Source organism: Sus scrofa, chromosome 6, assembly GCF_054392235.1.
Source record: "Sus scrofa isolate SSC_HxYL_T2T_F1_AM1 chromosome 6, Sscrofa_HxYL_maternal_Yorkshire_Landrace_v2.0, whole genome shotgun sequence".
Taxonomy (NCBI): Eukaryota; Metazoa; Chordata; class Mammalia; order Artiodactyla; family Suidae; genus Sus; species Sus scrofa.
Window position 1 is genome coordinate 4,742,055 of NC_139388.1, and position 25,390 is coordinate 4,767,444.

The 25,390-nt window shown below is 57.2% G+C and overlaps 1 protein-coding gene across 1 annotated transcript in view; it reads right to left on the reverse strand.

Annotated features, from left to right (window-relative positions):
* The window catches only part of CRISPLD2 (cysteine rich secretory protein LCCL domain containing 2), a 63,136-nt gene extending 39,558 nt beyond the window's left edge, over positions 1 to 23,578 (reverse strand). The window contains exons 1-4 of the mRNA XM_021093723.2: positions 23,434 to 23,578; positions 8,242 to 8,553; positions 3,136 to 3,254; positions 255 to 387 (exon numbers count right to left, since the gene is read on the reverse strand). Coding sequence (XP_020949382.2) covers positions 255 to 387; positions 3,136 to 3,254; positions 8,242 to 8,481 — 492 coding nt within the window. The 5' untranslated portion in view covers positions 8,482 to 8,553; positions 23,434 to 23,578. The remainder of the gene's footprint in view (positions 1 to 254; positions 388 to 3,135; positions 3,255 to 8,241; positions 8,554 to 23,433) is intronic.
* Positions 23,579 to 25,390: the final 1,812 nt, after the last annotated feature.

A 25,390-nucleotide genomic window follows, 5' to 3' on the forward strand; every position in this document is an offset into this window, starting at 1 on the left:
AAAGACCACACGAAAACACACACAAGGAAGACGCCGCAGCAACGTACGAATGCCGAAGGTATTTCTAGTGCTCACGCTCGGCGTCCATATGGTGAGCAAGCCACAGACAGCTCAGTTCTGAGCAGCTCTGAATTCAAGGAGCGAAGGAAGCAAGGACCCAAGAGATGTTTGCTGATGGGGCGACAGTGCCCCGGGCCTGGGGCCAGTGATGCCCGTGGGCGCCGGGCTGAGGCCACGCCTGACCTTCCACTTACCTGCGTGTAGTGGGTACACATGGCTCCCGAGCACCGCTCTGGACACCAGGGGTTGCACTCGTGGGGGTAGGGGTAGGTGTAGTCCTTCACCTCGTCGTACCAGGACTGCACGTGGAAGCCGGGAGAGCGGTACCTGCAGGGCGGAGCGGCTTGTCACGTCCTGGCCACCATGCACCCAACAGCGACAGCCGGAGGAGGGGCTCCTTCCAGCCAGCAGCCCCACGGCCCAGCCAGCACCTGCTAAAGGTGCTCAAAACCCAAATCGGCCAGAAGCTCCCTTGGGCACCCCTGGAGGCCCTCTGGGTTCCAGCAGGGTCCCTGGGTGACACCTGCGTGTGCGGGAAACTTTTACCTGGCCCCTAGTAAGTCCTTTTTAATGTTAATAATTACGTATTTATTTTCATGTCCATTTAGGAAACTATATGCAGCCCCCGAACCGCATATTTCAGAGATATTACTGCTTAAGACAAAATCGAAGGTGTGGGTCCATTTAAAGTCAAGTAGGAGGTCCCGCTGTGGCTCAATGGGATCGGCTGTGTCTCTGCAGCACCAGGATGCAGGTTCCATTGCCGGCCAGGCAAGGCGAGTTAAAGGAGCCAGCATAGCTGCAGCATAGGTCACAGCTGTGGCTCTGGACGGACCCCTGGCCCAGAAACTCTCCATGCTGCAGGTAGTTGAGAAAAAATTTAAAAAACAAAGTCAACGTGAAGGGAGTTGCCTGGTGGCCTAGTAGGTAAGGATTTGGCGTTGTCGCTGCCGTGGCTTGTGTTTGATCCCTGGCCTGGGGAACTTAGGGATGCTTTGGCCAAGTGGAGAAAGGGGTAAGTAACCGAACAGGTGATGCACAGACGGGACACCCCCTGCGGCAGGGGAGGCGTGGAAGCAGGGAGAGAGCTGGCTCTAGAGGACAGGTCCCAGTCACATGCAAAGAGGAGCCCAGGGCCTCGTGTCCCTGCACCGCCACGACAGCGTCATTCCTCAGCTGCCAGGGGACCCAAGGACTCAGAATCAGGGCAGAAAACTCTACAAGAGGCAGGAACCGGCAGGGCCGCAGAGCACTGCAGCCAGCGGGCAACCCGGTACCAACCCTGCACGGGGGATTTTATCACCTGCGTCTTCTGCGCACCCGCCCCCCCGCCCCCAGTCACCATCAGTGGATGCTGTCCCCTCGTTTTGGCCCTGTCTGCCAGGTTGGCACCAGTTATTTTCTTACCAGGAAAGAAAATAAACCAGAGGCAAGGCCTGGGTCACTGCCACCAGCAAGCATAAACAAAGCGGTTTCAATAAAGAGAACAGGCACGGGGCGCTGGGCACTGCCGGGCACACTCTGGTGAGCGGGCACTTGGAGGTCTTGGAACAATGACTGTCAGGACCCAGAGGATGGTAGCGGCCAGTGCGGTGGCCAGGAAGGGGTCAGCTCAGGGAGGGAGACGCAGGCCACAACAGCGTCCAAAGCCACAGGACCCACCCGGCCCTCCGCCGCCCCAGAGCCCCACCGCCAGGCTGTGCCACTGGGGACAAGAACAGCTGTCTGCCGAGGTGGCTTCGGAGGAGGAGGGGCTCTTTTGGAAAGTGACTCAGCGATATTCACGCAGAAGGGGGACAGGCTTTGTACCCTTTGCCCTGTCAATCCCCTCCTCAGTTTTCCTACTACCTCATTCAAAGGAGCCAACAAACAAAAACATAACCCGCTAACTACAAGGACAGAATGGCTAGGAGTTCCCTTGTGGCTCAAGGGGTTAGGGATCGGCGTTGTCACTGCCATGGCTTGGTTTGCTGCTGTGGCGAGAGTTCAATCCCTGACCCAGGAACTTCCACAAGCCCTGGGGTAGCTAAGAAGAAAAATCAAAAGAATGGAATAGCTAAATTCCGGTCTGTCAACTTGACGGCCCGCAGGCAGCCCTGACGAGGTGTTAACCAGGACAGCTATGTCATAGAAAATTGTTCAACACTGTGTGAGAGGGGGAAAAAAAAGAACTAACAGCTGGCTGGCCATGTTACAACAACGATGCGAAAAAATGCCGGCCCACAGCCAGACGCAGCCCCAGGAAGCTAGGAACACAGACAGAGCTGAACCAGGCAGCCGAGGGATGGGTTTCATTCCCTTTAGACACTTCCTTTTTTTCTTCTTCTTCTTTTTTAATAAACGCAACCATTTACGTATGTATGTATGTATCAGGTTGTACCCGAAGCATACAGAAGTTTCCGGGCCAGGGGTCGAACCCAAACCACAGCAGTGACTACACCGGATCCCTAACCACTAGGCCACCAGGGAACTCCCTAGACACTTTCTTTTAATGCTGTCAGAAGACCGACTTTATAAAAAGCAGCCAAGAACACGTGTTGCCACATCGATGAAGCCACAGCTCGAGGCCTGTCAGGACACGTGTCCAGCTTCCGTCCTGGAAGGGCCCTGGCTAAAGAGAAGGGCGGCTGCTTGGGGTCCCATTAGACTCCACGCTTAAGGAGTTGGAAATACTGGATTTGAGGGCAAGCAAAGCCTGGCCTGTATTTGTGAGAGGCTCCTTCCGGTCCAGGCCAACTTTTCAATGATCAGGGCAGTGTTAAAGCAGGAGCCCCCGGGAGACACCCGGGCCCCGGTTCCGAGGACGCGTGTGCTCCGCACGTGGAGGGCTGGTCAGTGAATCTTCATGGGTCAAAAGCCATTTCCTGCACTCCCTCCTGAAACCAGCCCTCGGCCCCGGGGGCAGGGCACAGGGGATGAGAGGGGCCCCCAGCGGCTCAGGTGCTCGGGAATGCGGCCCAGCTGACCTGGGGGAGGTCTCGGGGTGACATTTAGCAGACACCGTCGCGGCCTTGGCGGTTCGGCGACATGAGTGAGACCCCAGTCTGCACGTACGGGGGCCGCGGTGGCTCTTACCTGCCCCAGTGCACGGCCAGGTTCTGCCCAATGGACACCAGCAGGCTGGTGGGCCCGTGCTCCCAGATACACTCCTGGGCCCAGGCCGCCGCCGACCTCGCCAGCTCTTCATCCCAGGTCTGCGGGGAGAGGAGAAATGACACCAGGAGGTCACGGTCAGGGATGGGGGGGGAGCAGCCAACCTGCAGAGAGGCCCCCAGCCGGGCCCGGGGTGACACTGGGCTCAGGGACCCTGTGTGTGTCTCCCACGGGTCCCTAACTCAGCCGGCGGGAAGTGGCCGGTCGGCAAATAATTTAGAGGAGCCAGGACCCCAGGTGTCCTCAGAGCTCCTGCTCGGCCCCTGACTTCTCGGGGATGCTGGCAAGTCCCTCTTCTCAGCCTCAGTGTCCTTATCTGTGAAATGGGACGACGAATGCATCCCAGGGATGGATGGTGGTGACGGATGGCCGCACGACGGGGTGAGGGCGCTTCCTGCCGCTGAGCAGTGCTTTTAAAAACGGTTGAAATGGTAAATTTTATATTACGTCTGTTACCATGATATATATATATATATATATATATTTTTTTTTAAGTAGCAAGAAATGCCTTCAGCTGGCCCAGTCCTTCCCCTCCGGCACTGCCCACCGAGTCAGGGGTCAGGGCCAAGGACTCTGCAGTGGCCCCAGCCCCGGCCGACCCAGGGCACACAGGGAACCCCTCTACAAAGAGCCCGGGAACCAGGGAGCCGGGTCCCTCCTCTTCTGCGGAGGAACCAACACCAAGTGGCCCTCCTGCCCTGGGCGCCAGCAGCTGCCCGGCCCCCGCCCAGAGGCCACGCAAAGATGCTTCAGCTGCGGGCAGGGAGGGCAGCCCCTCGGGGGCAGCTCCGGCCCTGCCACATGTGGGGGGCGCACCAAAAGCCTGTCCGGGCAGACCTCTGCCCCAGGGCCGCCCCCCGCCCCGCCCCCCACCCTGCCAACCCCTTCGGGCTGAGGTAACAGAGCCCCTGATACCCAGAGGCAAATCCTGCCCCTGCGGGCCCGGGTCCACCCCTCGACCCGCTGCCCATTTCAGCGGTGGGGACCCTGTGGGTCTCTCGCTGGCAGCGCCCACCCTCAGGGCCTTGGCACGGTGCCGCTTCTGCCTGGGATCTTTCTCAGATGCCTAAGCACAGCCGCGGGGGCCACACTCTGTCCAGGGGAGACAGGCCTGTGGATGAGAGCAGGCACCCTGCCTTCAGAGGGTGCTGCTCCCTGGACTCAGCAGATCTTACAGTTCCAAGCGGCCGGTCCTGCCGCGAGCCCTCTTCGGGGCTCCCTGACGCTGGGCAGCCCCCTTCCTGCCTCCCAGACTAAAGGCCACCCCCCAACAGCCACTTGCACCACGTTGGCAAATCCATCTCCAGGCTGGGGCCACCTGACGCTCCAAGAAGTAAACACTGTCCACCAGGGCGGAGGGGCAGTGGGGGTGCGGCGGGGGGCAGAGACGCACCGAGATGTGTCTGGAAGTGGCTGGCTCGGGGGGCCCGCTCGAGTCCAGGGAGGCAGGCAGAGCCCCTGCAGGCCCCACCGCCCCCACCCTGCAGGTCGTGGCCCCTGAGAAGCTCCCTCTTTAGTCTGAGCCCTGGTTCACCAATGTGAACCCTGCTTGCCCCGTGGGGAGGGCACGGGAAGGCCAGGAGGAGTGAGGGAGAGGCAGACACGCCTCCGATCTCTGGGGGTTCGAGGCTCCTCAAATTCAGGCTGGAGACACGCAGAGGTGATGTCTGGTCTGCAGAGGACAGGGCCAGACTCAGGGCTCCCTCTGCGCCTGCCCGCCCTGCCCACCCTCCTCTTGGCGGCAGGGGCAGAGGCACCTCCTCATCCCTGTGATGCCAGCAGCAGGCCCGGCACAGAGGAGGACCTCAAAGCAGTGTCTCCCCAGCGAAGGGGTGCAGGCCTCGCACTTGCGGTGTGGCTGTGTGGCGAGGTTACAGCCGACACACACGTGGGCAGTCAGGGCCCTTTCCTCAGCCGTGCCCAGTGCTCTGACCGCCGACCCAGAGCAAGGCACGCGTGAGTGACGCGTGATGAACCCCGGGTCCTCGGGCTCGCTCCAGCCCCGACCTGCCCCCTCACTGCCTGCCCACTGGGCTTTCCCAGCTGAAGACCTGGCCCACAGCTAGTCCCTGTGCCAGTGAGGGAAAGGCACAGTGGACACTCTGTTCCCCCAAAGGGACAACTCACGGAAGGAAACGAGCTACCAGGGCAGTGAGGTGTGCTGGTGAGAGCGTGCGTGTTGGATGAGCCCGGTATCATGCCCTGTTCTGCCTCATGTCTGCTGTGTGACGTTGAGCAAGTGACTTCACCTCTCTGTGCTTCTGTTTCCCTATCTCTCAATGGGCTAATGGTACCTGGAATAGGATTTGGGGGGAAGGCTGAATGAGAGCAGTCATGGAGCCCCCAGGTGGGAGGCAAAGGAGCCCTCAGGAAATGGTATCTGGCTATTAAAGAAGTTAACTTTCTCAAGTAACCACAGGGGAAGGGGCAGTGCTGGGTCCTGTACCACTGGAGTCGCCATCACCTGAACACCTGCCATTTGCCAGGGAACATCAGCACCAATTTCTTATTTATCTTTTGTATTTTATTTATTTATTTGTTTTTGCTTTTTAGGGCCGCGCCCATGGCATATGGAGGTTCCCAGGCTAGGGGCCTAATGGGAGCTGTAGCCCGCCGGCCTTCGCCACAGCCACAGCAGCGCAGGATCGGAGCTGCGTCTGCCACCTGCACCACAGCTCACAGCAATGCCAGAGCCTTAACCCACTGAGAGAGGCCAGGGATTGAATCTGCAACCTCACGGTTCCTCGTCGGATTCGTTTGCCCTGCGCCACAACGGGAACTCCCCAGTTTCTTATTTAATTCTCCCAACAAGCCCTTGAGGTATGTTTTACTTCCATTGCCACAGATTTTAAGAACCTTACTATTAAGAGAAGTTAAGTATCTTGGCTAAGGTCACACAGCCAGGAACTGGAACTTTAACAACCTGGCCTCGTCTGGCATCCAAGGGGGCTCTTCCTGCTCTGCACGCTGTCACCAAGTGCTGGTCCCACTCCACTAAAATAAATACGATCATTCAAATAATAGCAACGGTATGGTTACCTTTTTTTTGGCATATGGAAGTTCCAGGCAAGGGGTTGAATCAGGCCTGTAGCTGCCAGCCTAGGCCACAGCCACAACAATGCCAGATCCTAGCTGCATCTGAGTCCTATACCACCGCTCATGGCAACACCGGATCCTTAGCCCACTGAGCGAGGCCAGCGACCGTAACCGCATGCTCATGGATACTAGTTGGGTTCATTAACCACTGAGCCACAATGGGAACTCCCACCATTTATTTACTACTTATCACACGTTATCTTACCGACTCCTCCAGACAATTCTACGAGAAGGTCCTTGTATTGTCTCCACTGTGCTGGTCAGGAAATATAAACTCAGAGAGGCTAAGCAGTCTGCTGAAGTCACACAGCTGGCAGCTACCTGAACCCAGGCAGACTGGCTCCAGAGCCTGTCCACTTACGAAACCTCTAAATGGGGTGTCTTAACTCTTTGGAGCTATAAAATCCAATTCTCAGTGCTGAGCCTGTTTCAAGGGAGTGTGGCTGGAAGCCCCAGTGAGCAGAGCTGAGCAGGAAGCCCTGTACCCACTTTGTCAAATGAGTGCCCCTGTCTGGGTGGAACCAGGACAGGCAGCACTGGGCCAAGGATGCTGGGGGAAGGAGACTCAGACTGCCTCGCCTGCCCCACAGCCTCCTGCTCCAGCCACCCCACCCTGGAGACTGGGCTGCCCCCACAAGCAGGCTATTTAGACCGAAGGACCCAGATTCCAGCTGCAATCCAGAAATATCATGAAATAAACCAATAAGAAAATGCCACAGGCTTCTCACGGACTGTCCAGGGCCTGCCCCTCCTGGCTGCAGATCTATGCTCCTTTGACCTGCATGAATCTCCCAAAAACCACTAGACCAGCGCAGTGAGGAAAAGAGCATAAACCCAGCCCATGCCCTAGAGGAGGCGGGAAGAGCCAGGACCCCAGGCAGGCTGGGGCCCAGGAAGCGTCAGGCCAAGGGAAACACCTGCTCCCTGGTGGGCAGCACGAGGGCCCCGGGGTGGGAAGCGGACAAGCTGTAAGGGGACCAACCCAGAAAGCAATGGGGAAGCCAAAGGATCAGGTCCTGGGGAAGGAGCGGGGAGGCGTCTGCACCCGAAAAAGCTACCTATCCTCTCTCCACCTCAACCCGAAAGAGTCTGCACAGCTGCCCAGGTGTCAGCATCTAAAAGGGGGCCCATCTGCCGCTCCTTTGCATTAAACACCTGGACATTTTCACGAGGGAAAAAAACGGTTTCAAAGCCAGTTCCCAGAGGACAGCAGGTAACAGGCCACCTCGTGCGGGCACAGTGACACCAAGGAGCTCACAGGCACAGGTGGGTCCACCTATGGGGAGGGGGTCCCACAGGGGACGGGGCAGCTGAGTCCAGAGGAAAGAGAGGCTCCGTGGCCCTGGGCCGAGGGCTGCAGGGATGGACGGGGGTGCGGAGGGGATGAGAGCAGGGCTGGGGAGTCAGCTAGACCCAGGCAGGAATCAGCCTCTGCCTCCAGCCTCAGTTTCCCAACCTGTCAAGTGGGGGAGTCACAGCACCCATCTCCCCGGGGCTGGGAGGATGGGGAACAGAGACGTGGGGGCAGAGCTGGGGACGTGCACGGGGGAGTGGGCTGCCCCTCTGGCTCCTGAGCGTGGGCTCCTCCAGATGCCTGGAGACCCCCGCCCCATCCTTCTCTACCTCCTCCTCTCACGGACTCAGCCACCAGCCCAAGGGAGGGGGTGATGCTAAGATGACACCAACTCTCCAGCCCCGGGGCTGAGCGTCTGTGCCGGGCCTTCGGCACACACCATCCAACTGTCCCGGGGGCCGCGCGCCGTGGGACCGTGGGCGCTGAGGCTCAGACCGGCTAAGGAGGGCCAGGGTCACACAGCGGGGAGCGGGCAGAGCTGGGTCGGCGCGCCACGTCCGAGGCTGACTCCCCTCGCCGCCAGGAGGGCCCGGGGGAAGAGCCAAGGGTGGGGGGCTGCTGCCGGGGGCCCCGCTCACCATGTGCTCCATGTTGGAGGCCGGCGGGGACACCTGGCCTCGCAGCTTGTTGTGCAGCATAAGGATCTCCTCCTGGTCCACCCGGGGGATGGCCCTCCGCGCCCGGGAGTGGGGCCTGTCCTGCTGGTATTTGCTGAGCAGCTTCTCCAAGTGCGTGACGTTGGGCAGGAAAAAGCCTTGCGCCCCGCAGACCAGCAGCGCCAGCCCCAGGGCCGGGATGCCGTGAAGGACGCAGCGCATGGCTCTAGGCGGCGGCAGCAGGGGCTGGGTGACAGGGCGGCCTCGGGTGGCAGGACCGGGTGCTCACGAGCTCTGAAAGGAAGCAGAGCGGCCATCAGTATCCAACCCGCGAGTGCTGGCAGCGGGCCCGACATCGTTGCTCTCCCCACTTTGCAGACGGAGAGACGGAGGCTCAGGGCAGCGAAACCACCCACGTCCCGAGACAGGAAGCGGTGCGGACGGGAGCTGGAATCAAGCCGGGGGCCTCCCGCAAGGCCAGCTGCCCGAGTCCACACAGGACATCCTGGCTTGGCCGCTCTTGGACCCACCGTCTCTTGGCTCCATCCTTTCTCATTTTGACTCAGTAACTCTACTCATTCAGGACCCCAGGGGCTCTGTGGCCTGAATTAAGTTCCATCCCCTGCCCCCAAAGAGACCGATAAAGTCATTTCATGTGACCAAAGGATGTGCCGTGAGCCGACGTGAGGGCACACCTGCCAGTCCCTGCCACATAAGGCTCAGCTGCTGACATGGCTGTCAGGCGTCCCCAGGCCCATCACTGCACGGGGCCCCTCCCATCACGGCCCTGCCACGGGGCGCCAGCCACGTAACCATCACACACTGCGACACAGCCTCCCAGAACCCACCCAGGGGCCCAGCCACATGCTCTGCCAAGAGAATCTGCAGAGAAAGCGGCAGCCGAAAAGACCCAAAGGTGCCTGAGTACCCCACCCTCACCCCGTCCCTGCCTGGCAAGCCCGCCAACCAGCCTGGCAGGTGGCCTGCCCTGGTCAGCTTCTGTCTGACCAGGAGCCCACGATAGGCTCTGCCGGATGCACCCTGCTGGTTCCTAAGTTAGCGGCTCTTGGGGGTAACTAGTGACCATCAGCACAGCAGCGGGGCCAAGGGGACAGAAGAGGGCGGCTGGCACCCCGGCACCTTTGAGGTCCTTCATGGACCTGAGCTTCCCAGGGGGTGTTTCTGAAACCCTAACCCTGGCACGGGCCGGGGGGGGCCGAGGTGCGCAGCCTTGTGGTCACGTCAGCTGGGAATCACTGCTCTCAGAGGGACACGGTGCCAAGTGCGGGGACTGCCTCACCTTCCAACCCTCCCAGGATCTTGATGGGCCATTGCCTTTGGGCTACGAGCCCTTCTCCCAAATAAGGCCTCCTGCTGACCTTTCCTCCAGGGCACGCATGGCAGGAAAAGCTGCCTTAGTCTTGGAAAACACTTACTAATTTTAAAATTCCACGATCTGGAGTTAATTTATTAGGTGAAATTCTGCTGTGCCTTGTGCTCCTTTCAAGAACCCTTTCTGCACACGCACATGTGCCAGTCACATCATCTCCAAGCCTCACGACAACCCAGGAGATGGGCCTAGCGACAGTCCCGTTTTACAGATGAGGAAGCTGGCCTGAGAGCAGGGACCCCAAGGCCACTCTGCTGCTACGGCTTGAACCCCAGGGATCTCCCATCACACTATCCTGCCTCCTCTCTCCCTGTGGTCCATGGGTGTCACCTCCACTAACAATCACAAAGTTATGTCTTCCTCCTGGCCCTCCGCCTGGTTCAAGAAAACAAGGCAGGGCCTGTTCATCCACCCTCTCGCCTCTGCTTTGCTTCCAAGAAGAGTCGGTCGGTCACTCATCAAGCTTTATCGAGCACCAATTTTTTTTTGGCCGCACCCACAGTATGCAGACGAACTGAGGCCAGGGATCAACCTGTGTCACAGCTGTGACCTGAGCCAGAGGAGTGACAGTGCCAGATCCTTAACCCACTGAGCCACCAGCGAACTCTGCCGGGCACCTATTCTGTGCTGGACGCTGCACGAAGACGAAGAAGATGCGGTCCCTGGCCTCGAGGAGCTTCCAATTGCACTGGAGAGACGGGTGAAGAAAATACAGCCCCCACCCAGCAGAAGAGGCCTGACTTAGCGCAGCGAGTTGGAGCAAGGGGCTCAGAAACCCACCCAGAATCCCTGGGAGGCTCAGAACTTTGAGAAGCCTCCACTGTTCTTAAGCCACATTAGCGACAACCAGATGTGCACTCGGTCGAATTGGCTGGGGCTGCAAGGTGGCAGCTGGAGGAGGACACCCTCAGAGGCAGGCTCCCGGGCATCCCGGGGGTGAGGGGGTGGGGGGCGGAGCCGAGGAGCCATGGGAACGAGGCAGTTCCCATCACCAACCCTGGAAACTCTCCAGGGACCTGACCAAGCCCTTGCCTCAGATAAAAATAATCCCCATCCAGGGGGAGCCTGGCTCTCTGAAGTGGGTGAGATGTGGGCCCCGTGCCGAGGAGTTCCCCTTGGGGCAGAGCCCCAGGGACATACAGAGGACTTCTGTGTGCGCACTGGCCCCATGGGAACCAAGCCAATGCCTCGGAAGCTCTTGGCCCGCTTCTCCCTGCGTTAGTCACACCACCATATATGACCATGTCCCAGCTGCAGAGCCCAGGCTGAACGAGATGCCAAGAGGCGCTGACGCGGGTGAAGACCTGGGACGAAGTGGGGGGCAGGACTGACATCACAGCGCCCCCCGCCCCAGGCGTCTCGGCAGCACTCGATTTGCTTTATTCTACGTTTAAGCATCCTGAGGGGCAGGCTACACCTAAAGCCAAGAAACATGAGTTGCTTTTATGACTCAACTAGACCAAAACCTGGATTCGGTATAAATCACTGGCAGGCACAATTCAAATCACTCTCGGTAGGGGGACAGATAAATGAACTGTGGGGCAGTTGGGTGGAATATTACACAGCAGGTAAAAGGACAGGCCAGAGCTCTGTGAGTGTCAGTAGAAACTAAGCTCAAATACAAGTTGGGCTAAAAAAGCACGTTGTAAAAATATCACACTAATGGTTCTCTTTTTGTAAATTTTAAAGCATATTGTGTAGAGTCTATGGAGATTATGTATGTACACATGTGTGTATATATCATATACACATGCTTTAGAGATGTATGTTCACCTCTGCATGTGGTGTGCGCGTGTGTGTGCGCATGTGCACGGGCACGTTTGTACAGTAAAACCGGGACTGGTCAGACCAAGTTCATGGTGGCGGATGACTCGGGGTGGAGGCAGTGGGACTGGGAAGGAGAATGTGAAGGAACTCGTCTTTAACATCGTGTTTCTACTCAAAAATCTCAAGTGAATACAGGCGAGTGTAAGCTCTGTCCCCGTGAGGCAGACACGCTGAGCTGGCAGGAGCCGTGGCCCAGCGACCAAAGGAGTGTGTCCTTGGGGGCTGACCCCAGTGGGGCGCGCCTGCTCTCCTTTGCACGTCTCTATTTTAATGGTTTTAAATAATAATGAGTAAAAGAGGGTGTTTCCGTCGTGGCTCAATGAATCTGACTAGTGTCCATGAGGACGCAGGTTCGATCCCTGGTCTCCCTCAGTGGGTTAAGGATCCGGCGTTGCCGCGAGCTGTGGGGTAGGTCCCAGACGCCTCTCGGATCTGGTGTTACTGCGGCTGTAGCACAGGCAGGCAGCCGTAGCTCTGATTCGACCCCGAGCCTGGGAACCTCCACATGCTGCAGTGCGGCCCTAGAAAGAATGAAGAGTAAAACAGGTTAAAACTCAGAAGCATGAAAGGACAATGAAACCACTGCTGCTTCAAAGTGCACCCTCCACCCACCCAGGTGTCTTCTCCTGAACAAGAGCAGCCTTCGTTCAAAAGGCTCCAGGGGCTGGGACCAGCGGAAACAGGCCCTGGTCCCCCCAGTCACACAGTGACTCTTAAGGAGAAGGCACCAGTGTGTCACCCCCAGAGAGTGACACCTTCACATCGTGGCGATGTGTCATCAAGACACGCCCTGTCATCGCGCTCGGCACCCACCCAGTCTCCATCCCCTGAGGATCCCTTGACTCAGATACACCTCCTGCTCGGGCCGAGCGCCCTCTGGTACCTGGACAGGGAGGCCCGCGCGCCTCCGCTCTGCATTGTGCCCCCACGTCTCCCAGGGTTGCCAAAGGCAAGCCTAGCCCTTCTCGACTCTGTCCCCGGCCCCTTAACCGAGTAAAGCACCCGTGGGGATGGCTGCACAATTTACTAGGACGATGTCTGGGAGACGTCTCTCCTTGGCCACAGTTGCCAAACCCAGCCCCCGGGGACACAGAGAAAAGACAGTGGTGCCAGGGTCCCAGGAGAACAGACCAGGGAGGCGGGGAGGGGACCAGCAAAGCTTTCAAGCTCCAGGGCCAACAGCGAGACCCAACCTGGAGTCACATTCCCATGGCAGCACTGCAGCTTTCAGATGCATGTGGACTCTGGCTATCTTCCATCCCATTTTCCAGACAACACAACTGAGCCCGGGAGGTTGCAGGGCTGGTCTGAGGTGGAATGGAGACTTGAAATCCAGCTTTCTGGAAGCACGGCCGTCACTCCTCCACCCCCCAGGGCTCCAGGGACACTCGGGGCGTCAGCAGCCCCGTGGGCTCCCGAACCCACCTGGGGTCTCTTTGAAGGCTATCCCCTGGGCCACACTGCCCCAAGTTCAACTCTCAGGAGGGAGGGCAGGAGAACGTAGTTTAAGTCCGATGCGTCACCCGCCCGGGTTGCCTTCGTCTGTGTTTGGGAAAGTCTGCCAGAAAGATGAATCTGAGGTGGGAGCCCGCCAGCCGTCAGCTCCGAGGCGTGCCAAGCTCTCTGCTTTTGCACATGCTGTTCCCGCAGCCCAGCCCATGAGCCCAACCTGCCCCTCCCCCAGCCCAGGCCCCGCCGAGGAATTCCTGCTCGTGGGTTAAGACTCAGCTCCAGGGTCACTGCTTAATCACGGCCCCAGACCTGTCGGCCTTGCTCACCCACGGATGGCCAGTGTCTGATCCCCTTGGGAGGGGACCCATACATTCATTCCGTAAATATTTATTGAACACTGTTGGCGCCTCGGTGGTGAACAAGACCGACAGGTCTGCAGGCGTGATTCAGCTCCTGGAAGCTTCCAGAACACAGTGACCCTCTGGCTGCGTCATCCCCGAGCTTCCATCTGCCTGCGGGGGAGGGGGCGGGCTGGGGGCGAGAGAGGAGCCGGGGGCTGAGGGATGAACCCGAGCAGCAACAGGAGCGGCAACAGATGACAGGGCTCACGGCGCACCCCACAGCTAAGCGGCTAATCGCGCCCGCTGTTCAAATGACGGTGATGGTGTTAAGTGCTCTGGAAGCAGTAATGCTTCTGGAAGCCTGGAATTGATAGCGGGGAAGGCAGTGAAGACGGCTAATCTCCCTACACCACATTATTTCCAAGCCCCACCTCTGCTTTGAGATGGAATCTGATGTTTAAAAATCCCATGACACGTCTAGTGCGCAGGGGGTGGGGGCAGCATGCGAAACAAAAGCCCTGTCCTAACACTGAAATATACTTCAGCTCACCTCGGCCCCTTTTTCTCAACTTCCTGGGGAAGTGGGTTCTGGGACGTCACAGGCGGGGTCTGCAGCCTGAATGTGACCATCTGGCCAGGAACCAGATTCAGGCTGACAAGAGTCACCCAGTGCAGCGACCAGGGCTGCTCGAGGCTCTGTCTCCTTCCAGGGCTCAGCTCGGCTGAGTTAACTGGCTCTGGGGTCCAAGGACTCACCAGCCTGCCTCTCGCCTGCTCACACTAGCCGCCTGGCCAGCTAGACTTGGTGCCGCTGGAGGGCTGGAACCAGTGACCATGGGTAAACAGTTAACAACCGGTGCTCAAGAAGCCCCCAAATACCCACCCTGATTTGTAGCGTCTGCCAATCCCCTTGGTATAAATATTCCCACCGTGGCAATTTCAAGCCACCAGCATGGGCTGGCTGCGTGTGGAGTTTCTGGAAAGAACTTCCAGTAACACACCAAGGTGTACTTTTCCCATCATAGGCACAGAATAGACACCAGCCACCCCAAGAGCAGAGAGAATATAAAGTGTAGTAAAAAAAAAAAAAAAAAAAAAAGGATGTGCTAAGTTTTGAGTATTTATTACCACCTTCTTCTTCTTTTTTTTTGGCGTTTTAGGGCCACGTCCTTGGCATATGGAGGTTCCCAGGCTGGGGATCTAAATGGAGCTACAGCTGCCAGCCACAGCCACAGCCACAGCCACCCCAGCCCCGAGCCACGTCTGTGATCTACACCACAGCTCACGGCAACGCCGGATCCTTAGCCCACTGAGCAAGGCCGGGGATCGAACCCACAAGCTCGTCATTCCTAGTTGGATTCGTTTCCACTGCGCCATGATGGGAACGCCTACGTTCATTTTAAACACAACTTATTTCACTGTAAGTTTATATAACGTTTCATGATGGCTGTCGCCACAGGAAACCATGCTCACTTCACAACTTGTAAGGGAAAAGGATCCAGGAAAGAAAACGTGTCTGTGTAGACGTGAGTCATTCTGCTGTACCCCTCAAATTAACACAACATCGTAAATCATGTGTACTTCCAAACAACAACCACAACAACAAAACAGTTGTGTTTAACTGGTCCACAACTTTTCTAAAAATTTAACTATCGGCTTGCATGAGCTGGCGTGAGCCAGCCCCAGCCCGCCACTGGGTGGCCCTGTGTCTTGTGCATCCAACCTGATACCTCGGCAGGTATTAACTGCCCGGCGAGATTTTATCACCGGTAACCCAGCCAAGCCTCGGTGAGTGGGCTCGAAGCAGCAGGCGTGGTTCCGGGCCCTCTCCTGGCAGCATCTCACGTTTCATCCTCCCTGCAAGACGGACGGTGTCTGCAAGCCTGATCCCAATTTTACAGATGAGGAAACTCAGGCTTAAATCAAACAGCAACTTGCTCGCAGCCACACGAGATGCCTGAGGACGATGCCAAGGAGGCCGCCACACTGCCTGCTTCCTTACTCAGCCCAGTTCTACTTGCACCCCCTTGACAGCCGGGCTCCCTCAGCGAGGGACCCCGCAGCTCACCCCCAAGGCGGGAGCGCCCCGGGCTCTGCTCTTCCTCAGAAGTGCAAAAGAACTCAGCATGTGAGCGAGGCCAAAGGCAGAGCAGAGGCAGACCCACAAACCACCCAGAAATTCCAGGAATGAAGTGAGGGCTGGGAGGAGGCGGGGGACACCCCGGCCTGTCTCCAGCAGATCCCAGGACTGAGAAGAGCGGCTGGGTAAGTACCAGACATCCCATAGCGGGGGCGGGGGGGGGGTTCTCCTGCCTCCACTGGATCCCGTCTGTCCTCCTTAAAGCCTTCTCGACAGGACAGCGGAGGAAATAGGCCCTTTTCTTCCCTGCCAATGACTTTGCCCCCACCCCACAAGGCCAGACACCAGGCTTAACAAAAATGCCACCTCCATGGGCACCTTCTTTCCCCCTGTCCCTTCGGCAAAAGATAGGCCCTTCTGAGTTACACAGGACAACGCCAGCATGCTTAACCGAACTCGTGCAATATTCGAAACCCACTCGGGTTTTTACATACTATGCCCAGAATATACACAAGTTTGAACAGAAAGAAAAAAGTCATTCAACAAACATTTTCTTCATCTATTCTGCGCAAAAAAAAAAAAAAAACCCACAAAAAACCCACAAAACTAAAAACCAGGTTTGTGGAACTCCTGTCGTGGCTCAGTGGTTAATGAACGCGACTATCATCCATGAGGTTGCGGATTCGATCCCTGGCCTTGCTCAGTGGGTAAAGGATCTGGCGTTGCCGTGAGCTGCGGTGGAGGTCGAAGACGTGGCTGTGGTGTAGGCCGGTGGCTACAGCTCTGATTCGACGGCTAGCCTGGGGGCTTCCATATGCCGCAGGTGCGGCCCTAAAAAAAAAAGAAGGAAAAAAATGCAAGCCACGTTAATACACAAGAGAAGCCACTTCAGGGTGACTGGGTAATAAATGGATACAGTCTTCAGTGGCCAGTGCCTAGCCCCGGGGCCCCCTGGACCTTCTTGCAGAGGGTGGATGGCTCCTTGGGAACAAAGCTCCCAGCAAAGCTTTGGATAAACAGCAGGAAACCTCCACCGCCACAGGACCAGAAACCCAGGCCTCCCGGCAGGAGCGTAAACAGTGTGGACCCCGGGTCAGCCCCCGTCTGAATCCTGACTCCAGGCATCTCGGAGCCTCCAGTTCCTCACGGGGCAAAACAAAGCCCTGAATCTCTCCCGGGGCTGGGAGAGGATTCAAACATATGGAGACGGTGGTTGTCAAGAGCCCAGCGGCAGAGGCCCGCCGTCCTCCGCTGTGTGAGGCCTGTCTCCGGCCGACCTCCTCGCGGTGAATCCAGGCAGCCCGGGTCATCTCTGCCCTGGGCCATGGAGCTGGCAGCACCTGGGCCAGCCTCCGGCCTGAAATGCATGATTCACGGATATTGGCTGGTACCTGCAAGCTTGAGTCACAGCCTGGAACCCAGCTCAGAGATGCCCAGCTCCGATTCTATAGTAACAGGTTATGGAATGAATCTGCTCCTTCGCGGGTGAAAATCCCCGGGCAAATCCTCAGGTGGCCATGGAGTCCTTGGGATACGAGAGTGAACAGTCTGTCTGTCCCTGGGGGTCGGGGGGGACATCAGTGGACAGACAGGCCGGGGCTGGAGGAGGACAGCGCCGGGAAATAGGCACTGAGGTTGGGCAGAGGGAGAGGCAGCCAGAACCACACGGACGGAGGCTCAGAGGTGGTCACTGTCGTGGCCTGACCAAGGACAGGCACAGGCCCAGTGGGGTCACAGAGGCTGGCAGGGCCAGGTGCCCAGGGGCCTTGACGGCTAAGACAGGAGTCTTGATTTTGCTCTGAATGCTAAGGGGGGGTATGTGTGCGTGTGTGTGCACGTGTGCGTGTGCGTGGGTGTGTAATGAGGGAGGGATGAAGCCTATGGTGACAGGTCTGTTCTATTCTGCGAGGGCCTGGCAGATGCAGTACCGCGGACAAAGCTCATGGACACAATGTGAAACCAACGTAGCCAGACCGCAGTGATGAGACACGCCTGGTTCCGTTCGCATGAAGTTCAAAACCAGGCAAAACCAACCGAGGCCATCGGAAGTCCACAAACGGGTATCCTCGGGGGTGGGGCATCAGGAGGGGCCCCAGGGGATATGGCCACACGCTGCAGCTCTGGGGCCACAGCTCGCGAGGGAGCCCTGGGAGAAAACTCGTCCCCCAGCGCACGAATGCCTGTGCATCCCTCTTAGCACATCGAACCTGAGTAAAAGCTGAAGGGAAAAGTTAAAGGGGGAGTTCCCATTGTGGCTCAGCGGGTTAAGAACCCACTAGGATCCATGGGGATGCGGGTTCGATCCCTAGCCCTGCTCAGGGGATTAAGGATCTAGTGTTGCCGTGAGCTTCGGTGTAGGTTGCAGATGTGGCTCGGATCCTGAGTGGCTGTGGCTGTGGTGGAGGCCGGCAGCTGCAGCTCTGATTCAACCCCTTGCCCGGGAACCTCCATATGCCGCGGGTGCGGCCCTAAAAAAGAAAAAATAAAATTTTTTAATTAAAAGAGGGGGAAAAACAGAAAGCAGCTCTGGCTTCTTTTGGAAGAAGGGCTCCAGAGAAGCAGGACCGCATCGTGCAAGAGAACGCCTCCAGGGTCCAGTCACCGACAGCCCCTCGAAGCGCACTTGAAGGTGCCAGAGGCCAGACAGAGGCCCGCCCGGCCAGGGCCCCGACCTGGGCCAGCCCTGGACTCTCCCGGCCGGGGCCCGGTTCATCCCCGGGCTGAGAGGGCACTTTGTCCACAGCGAGGCCGAAGCTGAAAATATCTTAAGGTCTGTGAAGCGCAGTGTTTTTAAAGCAGCGGTGCCTCCCGCCGTGAGAACAGACGGGCTGTGTTGGGAGCCGGTTTGGGGTGGGAGAGACCCAGCAGACAGGTACGTACACACACACACACACACACACACACACACACAGATTTTAAATGCTGGGGTGGGGGGGATGACCTGTTCTTTCAGAAGAGGCGCACTGTGTGCTGGAGGAAGATGCTGGAAGCGTCAGGACACTTGCTCACGCCCCAGAGCAACGGGTGCCAACCAGTGGAGCCTCTTCCGGAAGAAAGCCCCACGGACACGCCAAGAACTCGTTCCCAGGGGCCCCGGCTCTGGACGCAAGAGGTCATTCTGGCTCCCAAGCCACTCACTCCATCCTCACCACGTGACCTCTTCCTGGTCACACCAGGCCTCGTAAACAGAACATTCCACCCCCCTCGGCCAGCCCCTCCCAGCCCGTTCTGGGGCCGGGACCCCGGGCAGGCCTTCTTGGCTTTCTAGGGCGGCAGGTCCCACGCTGCAGCCTGGACCGAGAAAGTGCTGGAAGCTGTGTTAGAACACAGACTGCCGGCCCCACCCCCAAAGCCTCAGGAGGTCTGGGGCAGGGCCTGAAAATCGGCATTTTGGCAAGTTCGCAGGTGCCGCTGCCGGTCCCGGTACCCGCCTTGGGGAACCAGCGCTTGGGGTGATCATGGCCTCTTGCAGCGCCTCTTAGGCCGGTGTTTGCCCAACACCAGCCCTTGGCGCAGCCCCTGCCCAAGCTCTGCCCACCGTTCTACCATCTCCCTGTTCTGGCTCATATTTCACAGTTTATTTAAGTTGGCTCGCTTTGGGGGTTGAAAGAAAGGCACTTTAAAAGGGGAGCCTTCTGGGATCAGCCTGAGCCAAGAACCTGATTGCTTCTGCCACGAACAAAGGGCAAGAGTGAAATGAAACCCAAAGAGAACAGAACAGAGAGAGGCCACGGGCTTCGCCGGAGAGGAGACTCTGTTGTAATTGGAGGTCAGGGCAGAGGGACACACTGGGCAGGAGGCAGGCCCTGGGACGGTCACCTTGCTGCAACAGAGAGGTGCGGGGACGTCTGCATCGGAGGCCTTTGCCGCTGGCTCAGGGCACAGGCTCAGTCACCTTGGGGACCAGCAGGGACGGGCCCCCTACCCTTTGGGGGACAGTGCGCATCTCACCGTGGTCTGTTCTCAGAGAGCACCCTGTGACTCTCCCACGGCCCGCGGCCCAGGGCGGGAAGCCCAAACCCACCGCAGCTCACCCCACCTCCGGGGAGACTCATGCCCCCGGAGCCGGAGCCGACGCCCTCCAGCCAGCCAGCCAGCCACTCGGAGCTTCTCGTCATTCTCCGGGCGCCAGGCCTCTCCCCACCTCTGGCCTTTGACCCCCACATCCCCCCCGCATGGCACACCCTCCCCCAGGTCCCACCCACCCACCGGCCCCTTTCCGTCCACAGAGCGCCACCTCTTGGCTCTAAAAGGACTTCTAGGCCCTTATCAGTCAGACTCAACAGTTGCCAGCTGGATACCGGTCCTCATTCCTAGAGAGACCCAAGAGTCTTCTCCAACCTGAAAGAACTTCGGGGCAGGGTCAATTCTGGGACCACGGAACGCTAAACGAAGCGGCGGCTCCGCTCTGTTTCCTTCAGGGGCTTTACCATTCGGCACTCACAGTGGGACACGATCCAGAACCTTGGATTGAAAATGTGGGGTTTCATAATTTATGATATTTTTTTAAACGACGGCCCCAAAAGTTGCACAATCCTCATTAGGACTGTTCCTCTTCCCTGGAATCTGTGGTTTTCGTCTAAGCTGATGCAGCACTGGAGACAATCAGAGGAGATAAATCTCTGCTCGGGCTGGACCACGAGAAACTATCTGTCCTCACAGCCTTGGAGCGGGGGGGGAGGGGGGAATCTGTCAGCGAGTACCCCAAATCACACAGCCTGGGGTACAAGGCAGGACGCCCCCCAGGGCATCATGCCCAGCAGGATCCTCTGCCAATTGCTCTCCCAGGGGAGCTGTCGACACCTCCCCCCAACACCCAGATGCCGGATCTCCCTGCACCCACAGCAGAGGCCTCGACAGAAGAAGATCTCAGCGGACGCTTCTTTAAGAGGAAAAAAAGGACGCGTGTTCCCTAATAAGATAAAAATTACGTTCCCATGTGCTCCAGCTCTTTCCCTCCCAGGGGTAGACCCAACGCAGCTGAAAGCAGGTGTTCAAACAGACGTGGATGCAGATGTTAATAGCAGCATTATGCCAAGAGCCAAAAGGTGGAAATGGACTCAACTTCCATCGTTGGAAAAGTGGATAAATGTAAGATGCTCTAGCCACACAGCGGAATAGTATTCAGCCTTAAAAAGAGATGGAGCGTGACACAACTGCGACATGAAGGAAGCTGGACAACTTCATGCTCAGTGAGAGAAGCCAGACACAAAAAGCCACATACTGTATGATCCCGCTTATGTGAACTCTCCAGAATAAGCACATCCAGAGAGACAGAAAGCAGATGAGTAGATGCCAGGGGCTGGGGAGGACAGGATAGAGAGTGCCTGCTAATAATGGCTGGGGGGGATCCTTGGGGGCTGAAGAAAACGTTCTGGAACTAGACGGGGGCGACAATTGCACAACACTGCCCATGTACTGATGCCGCTGAACCGTGCACTTTAAAATGATAAACCTCGTGTTTATGTGTCCTTGACCACAAGAGGGAAAAAATAAATAAAAAAGGGCCCGGCTGGCCCGTCCCACTACCGCCGGCTCTGCCTGGTCTCCCTGTTCCAGAACGGAGCGCCTCTGTTTGGGACTTTACGAGGGGCTCCAGATGCCCCATCCCGGGAAGACCTCAGCTCAGTGACTTGAAGATGGAGTGAAATGACGCCTGCGTCATATTTCCCTTCCTTGACAAGCCATCAGCCCCTGTGAGTGATGCTGGGTTGCACATCTGGGACTGATCAAAAACCAGTGAGTCTGCAAAAAAGGGGGGAAAAACCCTCCTAGGTCGGGAGTAAGCAGACACAGAGGCACCTCCCGTACACAGTGAATTACTCTGGTGACAGAGGAAAGAAAAGTTCCAGCTTCCACAAGGCCAACGAGGTCAGCCTTTGGGGGTCCTGCCTTTAAAAGTCCGTTTTCAAATGCAACCTACCAAAAACCCAGACACCCCACAGGCGGGACATCTGACAGAGGGTGAAGTGTGGGGGCTTTCAGAGGCCTCATGCTCTTCTGCCCAGGCTCCGGCCCCTCTCCCACTGAGCCAGCTCTCCTTTCCAATCCAGAGGCGCGACTGTGGGAGCTGGCATTGGTCTGGGGTCCCGGCATCCGTGTATCCGCCCCCGCTCCAGGCTCACCCCAGACCAGAGCCAGGGATTCAGACCCCACAGGGCAGAAGCCTTGCTTAGCAGCGAGCTCTGGGCTGACAGTCGTGTGGCCATTGGACCAGCATCTTCCTCCAGAATCTGGGTGGGGCTCGGCCAGGATGCCGGCTCTCCCCACTCTGGTTGTGTCATGCAGGGTACATGCCTTAACCACTCTGAGTCTCAATGTCTCCTTGTAAAAAGAAGGACAGTCCAGTGCCCAGCTCACAAAGAAGCCAGCGGGATAGGTCATCCGTGTAAAATCCCGGGCATGGCTGGCCCACAGGAAGTGCCAGATAAGTGTCAGCTGCTGGTAGGATTATAAATGCTAGCATTATTCTTCCTCTCTTACTTTTTAAGAGACTGTAAAAATCAAAATCACTCTTTTTCTTCTGCCCCGGGATGTATTGTCAGCTCTGCTGACTGCTGTGTTACCAGGAGCCTCTCCCAAACCAGACAAGTCCTTGTTGGAGGTCAGGTTCCCTGGTGAAATTGGCAGGTGGGTAGAGAAGGAGACAGGACCCAGACACTAAGTATGTAGGTTAAGGGCTAACAGACAGCTCTGGGGTGACAACATCACCTGCCAGCTAGGGGACCTTGGGCAAGCACTTGACCTCTTTGAGCCTCAGTTCCCTCATCTGTGAAATGAAGATCAAGGGGCCTACAGCCCAGGTGTGATGCAGGTAAAGGCGGTGGCACGGGGCCTCTTAGCTAGCACGCCAGAAACACAGCTCCCACACCTGCTCCTTTCCCCACATGGGAACAGCCAGATCGGGGCATAAACAGAAAAACGGGGGCATGAACCCCAAAGAGCTCTGGGGGTCCTCTTCTTGGTCTCTTTGGGGATGGAGCCATGGCCTTCACCTCGTCCTTCAACATCCTGGTCTCTCACTCATCAGGCTCCAGGCCCTGGATGCCCTGACCTGGCTGGGGAAGGCAGGCGCCCCCTGTTCTGCCACGGCAGGAGCCCAAAGGCTCAAGGTAGAAACTCACAAGCCCACTCTTGGTTGGAATATGAGCTGGGTATTTGCCAGACTCCCAGCTGCTTTTCTTGCCCAGAGCAGCATTGCACCTTCTGGCCAAGAGACAGCCAATTCAAATCAGACTACGAGGAGCAGGCACCAGCTAAGCCCTTCCTGGCTTGTCCACAGCCCAGCCCTTTCAAGGGAGGCTCTGGGTCCGCCCTGCACCAGGGGCTGGTCCCAGCTCTTCTTCCCGGGGCAGCAGATCTCCTAGACCCCAGTGCTGAACCTTCAGCTCCCAGCTATCCCCCCACAAGAAGAAGTCTGTTCAAATACCCACTCTGGCTGAAGACCCAGAAACTCCTGCAGGAACTCTGAAATGCCCTGTGCCGTGACACATCCATGGGGAGTTTTGGAGGCAGAGAGAACTGGGTCCCAGCCTCCAATCTGCCTGGACAACTCAATTCACCTCTCTGACCCTCAGTGTCTCCATCTGAAATGCAGGGAGAGGAAGACTACCTTGCAGGTTTGGGGCAAATACAATTATAAAGGGGCGTGGCCCTGTAAATTACCCCGCAGGATGCACCAGCCCTTAGGTGCCCCCAGTCCTCCGCCCGTGGGTGGAACTTCTTCAAACTCCTGTCATATGCACACCACCAGCTTTGCATTTATTGACGCCCACAGTGTACACAGTAATGCGACAGATGCTAGCGAACTGGACAGGGAAGGCAAGACTACAGAGCCTCCGGGAGCATAAATCTGTAGTCAGACCAGCTTGGAATTCTGGCTCCCTCGCTTCCTACATGTGAGGCGACTTGTCGCTGAGCATCAGTTTCTCAATCTGTGAGAGGGCATCAGAAGAGATGCAGGCGGCGCGCTCAGCTTAGTGTCCACACACAGTAAACCCTAAGAGCATCTGCTCTGGTCACTTCAGGCTCCTCAGAGACTGTGGGAGCAGATCGCAACTTGCAGAGAAGAAAGTCACACTTACCTTTGCAGGGCTCCAACCACCACCTCGCGGAGTCTCCCGAGTGGAGTTGGCGTCTCCCGCGTGGAGTGGGGGGCAGCGGCAGCGGCAGGGGCGGCGCAGACACAGCGGACAGAGAGGACACCCGGGCTGCCGAGGGATGCAGTGGGTCCTGGCACCCTATGCGCCTCTTCTTGTAGGCTGCCCGGAGCCCGGAGGCCACGCCCCTCCAGTGGCCAGCAGCAGATTGGGCCAGGCTGTCGTAGCCCCGCCCCTGCCCTCCTCCGGCCCCGCCCCTCCCCGCGCTGCCCCAACCCCCACGGGCCCCGCCCCTCCCCGGCTCCCCCGGCTCCGGGAGCCACCCGCGCCCGGAGTCTGGGGGCAAGACAGGGAGGGCAGGACCACCCTCGTCCTAAGAATTCGGCTGGAGAAGAGGACGCGCTCAGTTTCCTCTTTGTGACCATAAAAGTATTGTTTTCACTGAGAGCTTATGATGTACCCAGCGCGGTGCCAAGCGCTTTCCACCAGGAGTTTGCAAATTTACCAAATTCCATTTCTCTACGCCTCAACTGGAAAATGGGAATAAGGCAACGACTTCCCGGGGATTATAGCAAATGAAATCGGGAAGGGCGTGGGCTCCATCAACTATGGTGCAGAATACACACTTGCTAAATTTATTCCCATCCTCTACACGTGGATAGAAAACTTCACTCTTGCCACATACTCACTATTCCCTCAGAAAGGAAGAAGAGGTCCAGGCTTTACCGTCATAATCCTAGTATAGGCTCACAGCAATACACACAGTGAGGTGGAAATGATCCCATTTCACAGACTGGGAGGCTTGGAGAAGAGAGTGCTCCAAGTCCCACAGCTATCAGTGAGCCGGCAGCGCGGGTTCAAACCCTGCTCTTCTTTCATTTTGCCCACAGGCATGTAGCATCCATAAACCCTTAAATCAACTTAGAGCCAGGAGAAATCACCTTTGAGAGATGCAAAGCCCTTGTTGGCAGGTGAAGAAACCAAGTCTCCAGGAGCTAAAGAGCTCCCCCGTGGGCCCCACTCGGTCACACACTGTGGACCTACTGTGTGCGGGTGGTACTGGTACTCCAGGGCAGGAGGGAGCCTGTTCTCACTGCATTGCTTATTCCTGCTGAAGACGCTAGAATCAGCTCACTCATCACCTCCCTACACACAGCCCCATCCAGTCTGCACCAGCCCCTGAATGACCAGCCATGAGCAGGCACAGGTGAGCCCCCTCTGGGATCTCAGAGGCACCCAGACGGAGTCAGAGCACAAGACTGGGGTGCATGGGACAACGATGGAGAGCAGAGGGGACAAAGATGAGGAAAGAACCCCGGGGACTGGCCAGGCATGTGTGACATGGATTCAGAAAAACTGGAGTTCTCTGGTGGCCTAGCAGTTAAAGAGCAGGTGTTGTACTGCCATGGCTCGAGTCTGATCCCTGGCCTGGGAACTTCTGCCTGCCATGGTCAAAAAAAAAAAATCTGTAATTAAAAAAAAAAAATCTACGCTCTTATTGTATAGCTCAAATACAGATAAAAAATAGTTATTTAAAAAAAAACATTTTATTTTCATTTCTTTTATGTTTCTTTCTTTTCCCAATTTCTGAAACATCATTTTCTTTTTCTTTTCTTTTTTTCTTTCTTTTTTTTTTTTTTTTTTTTTGCCTTTTCTAGGGCCACACCCGTGGCATATGGAGGTTCCCAGGTTAGGGGTCTAATCAGAGCTGTAGCTGCCAGCCTACGCCACAGCCATGCCAGAACCGAGATGCGTCTGTGACATACACCACAGCTCATGGCAACGCCAGATCCTTAACCCACAGAGCGAGGCCAGGGATCGAACCCGAGACCTCATGGTTCCTAGTCGGATTCGTTAACCACTGAGCCACAAGGGGAACTCCGGAAGCATCACTTTCAGTTCAGCATTCATTCATCCAATACTGATTAAGCATCTACCACAT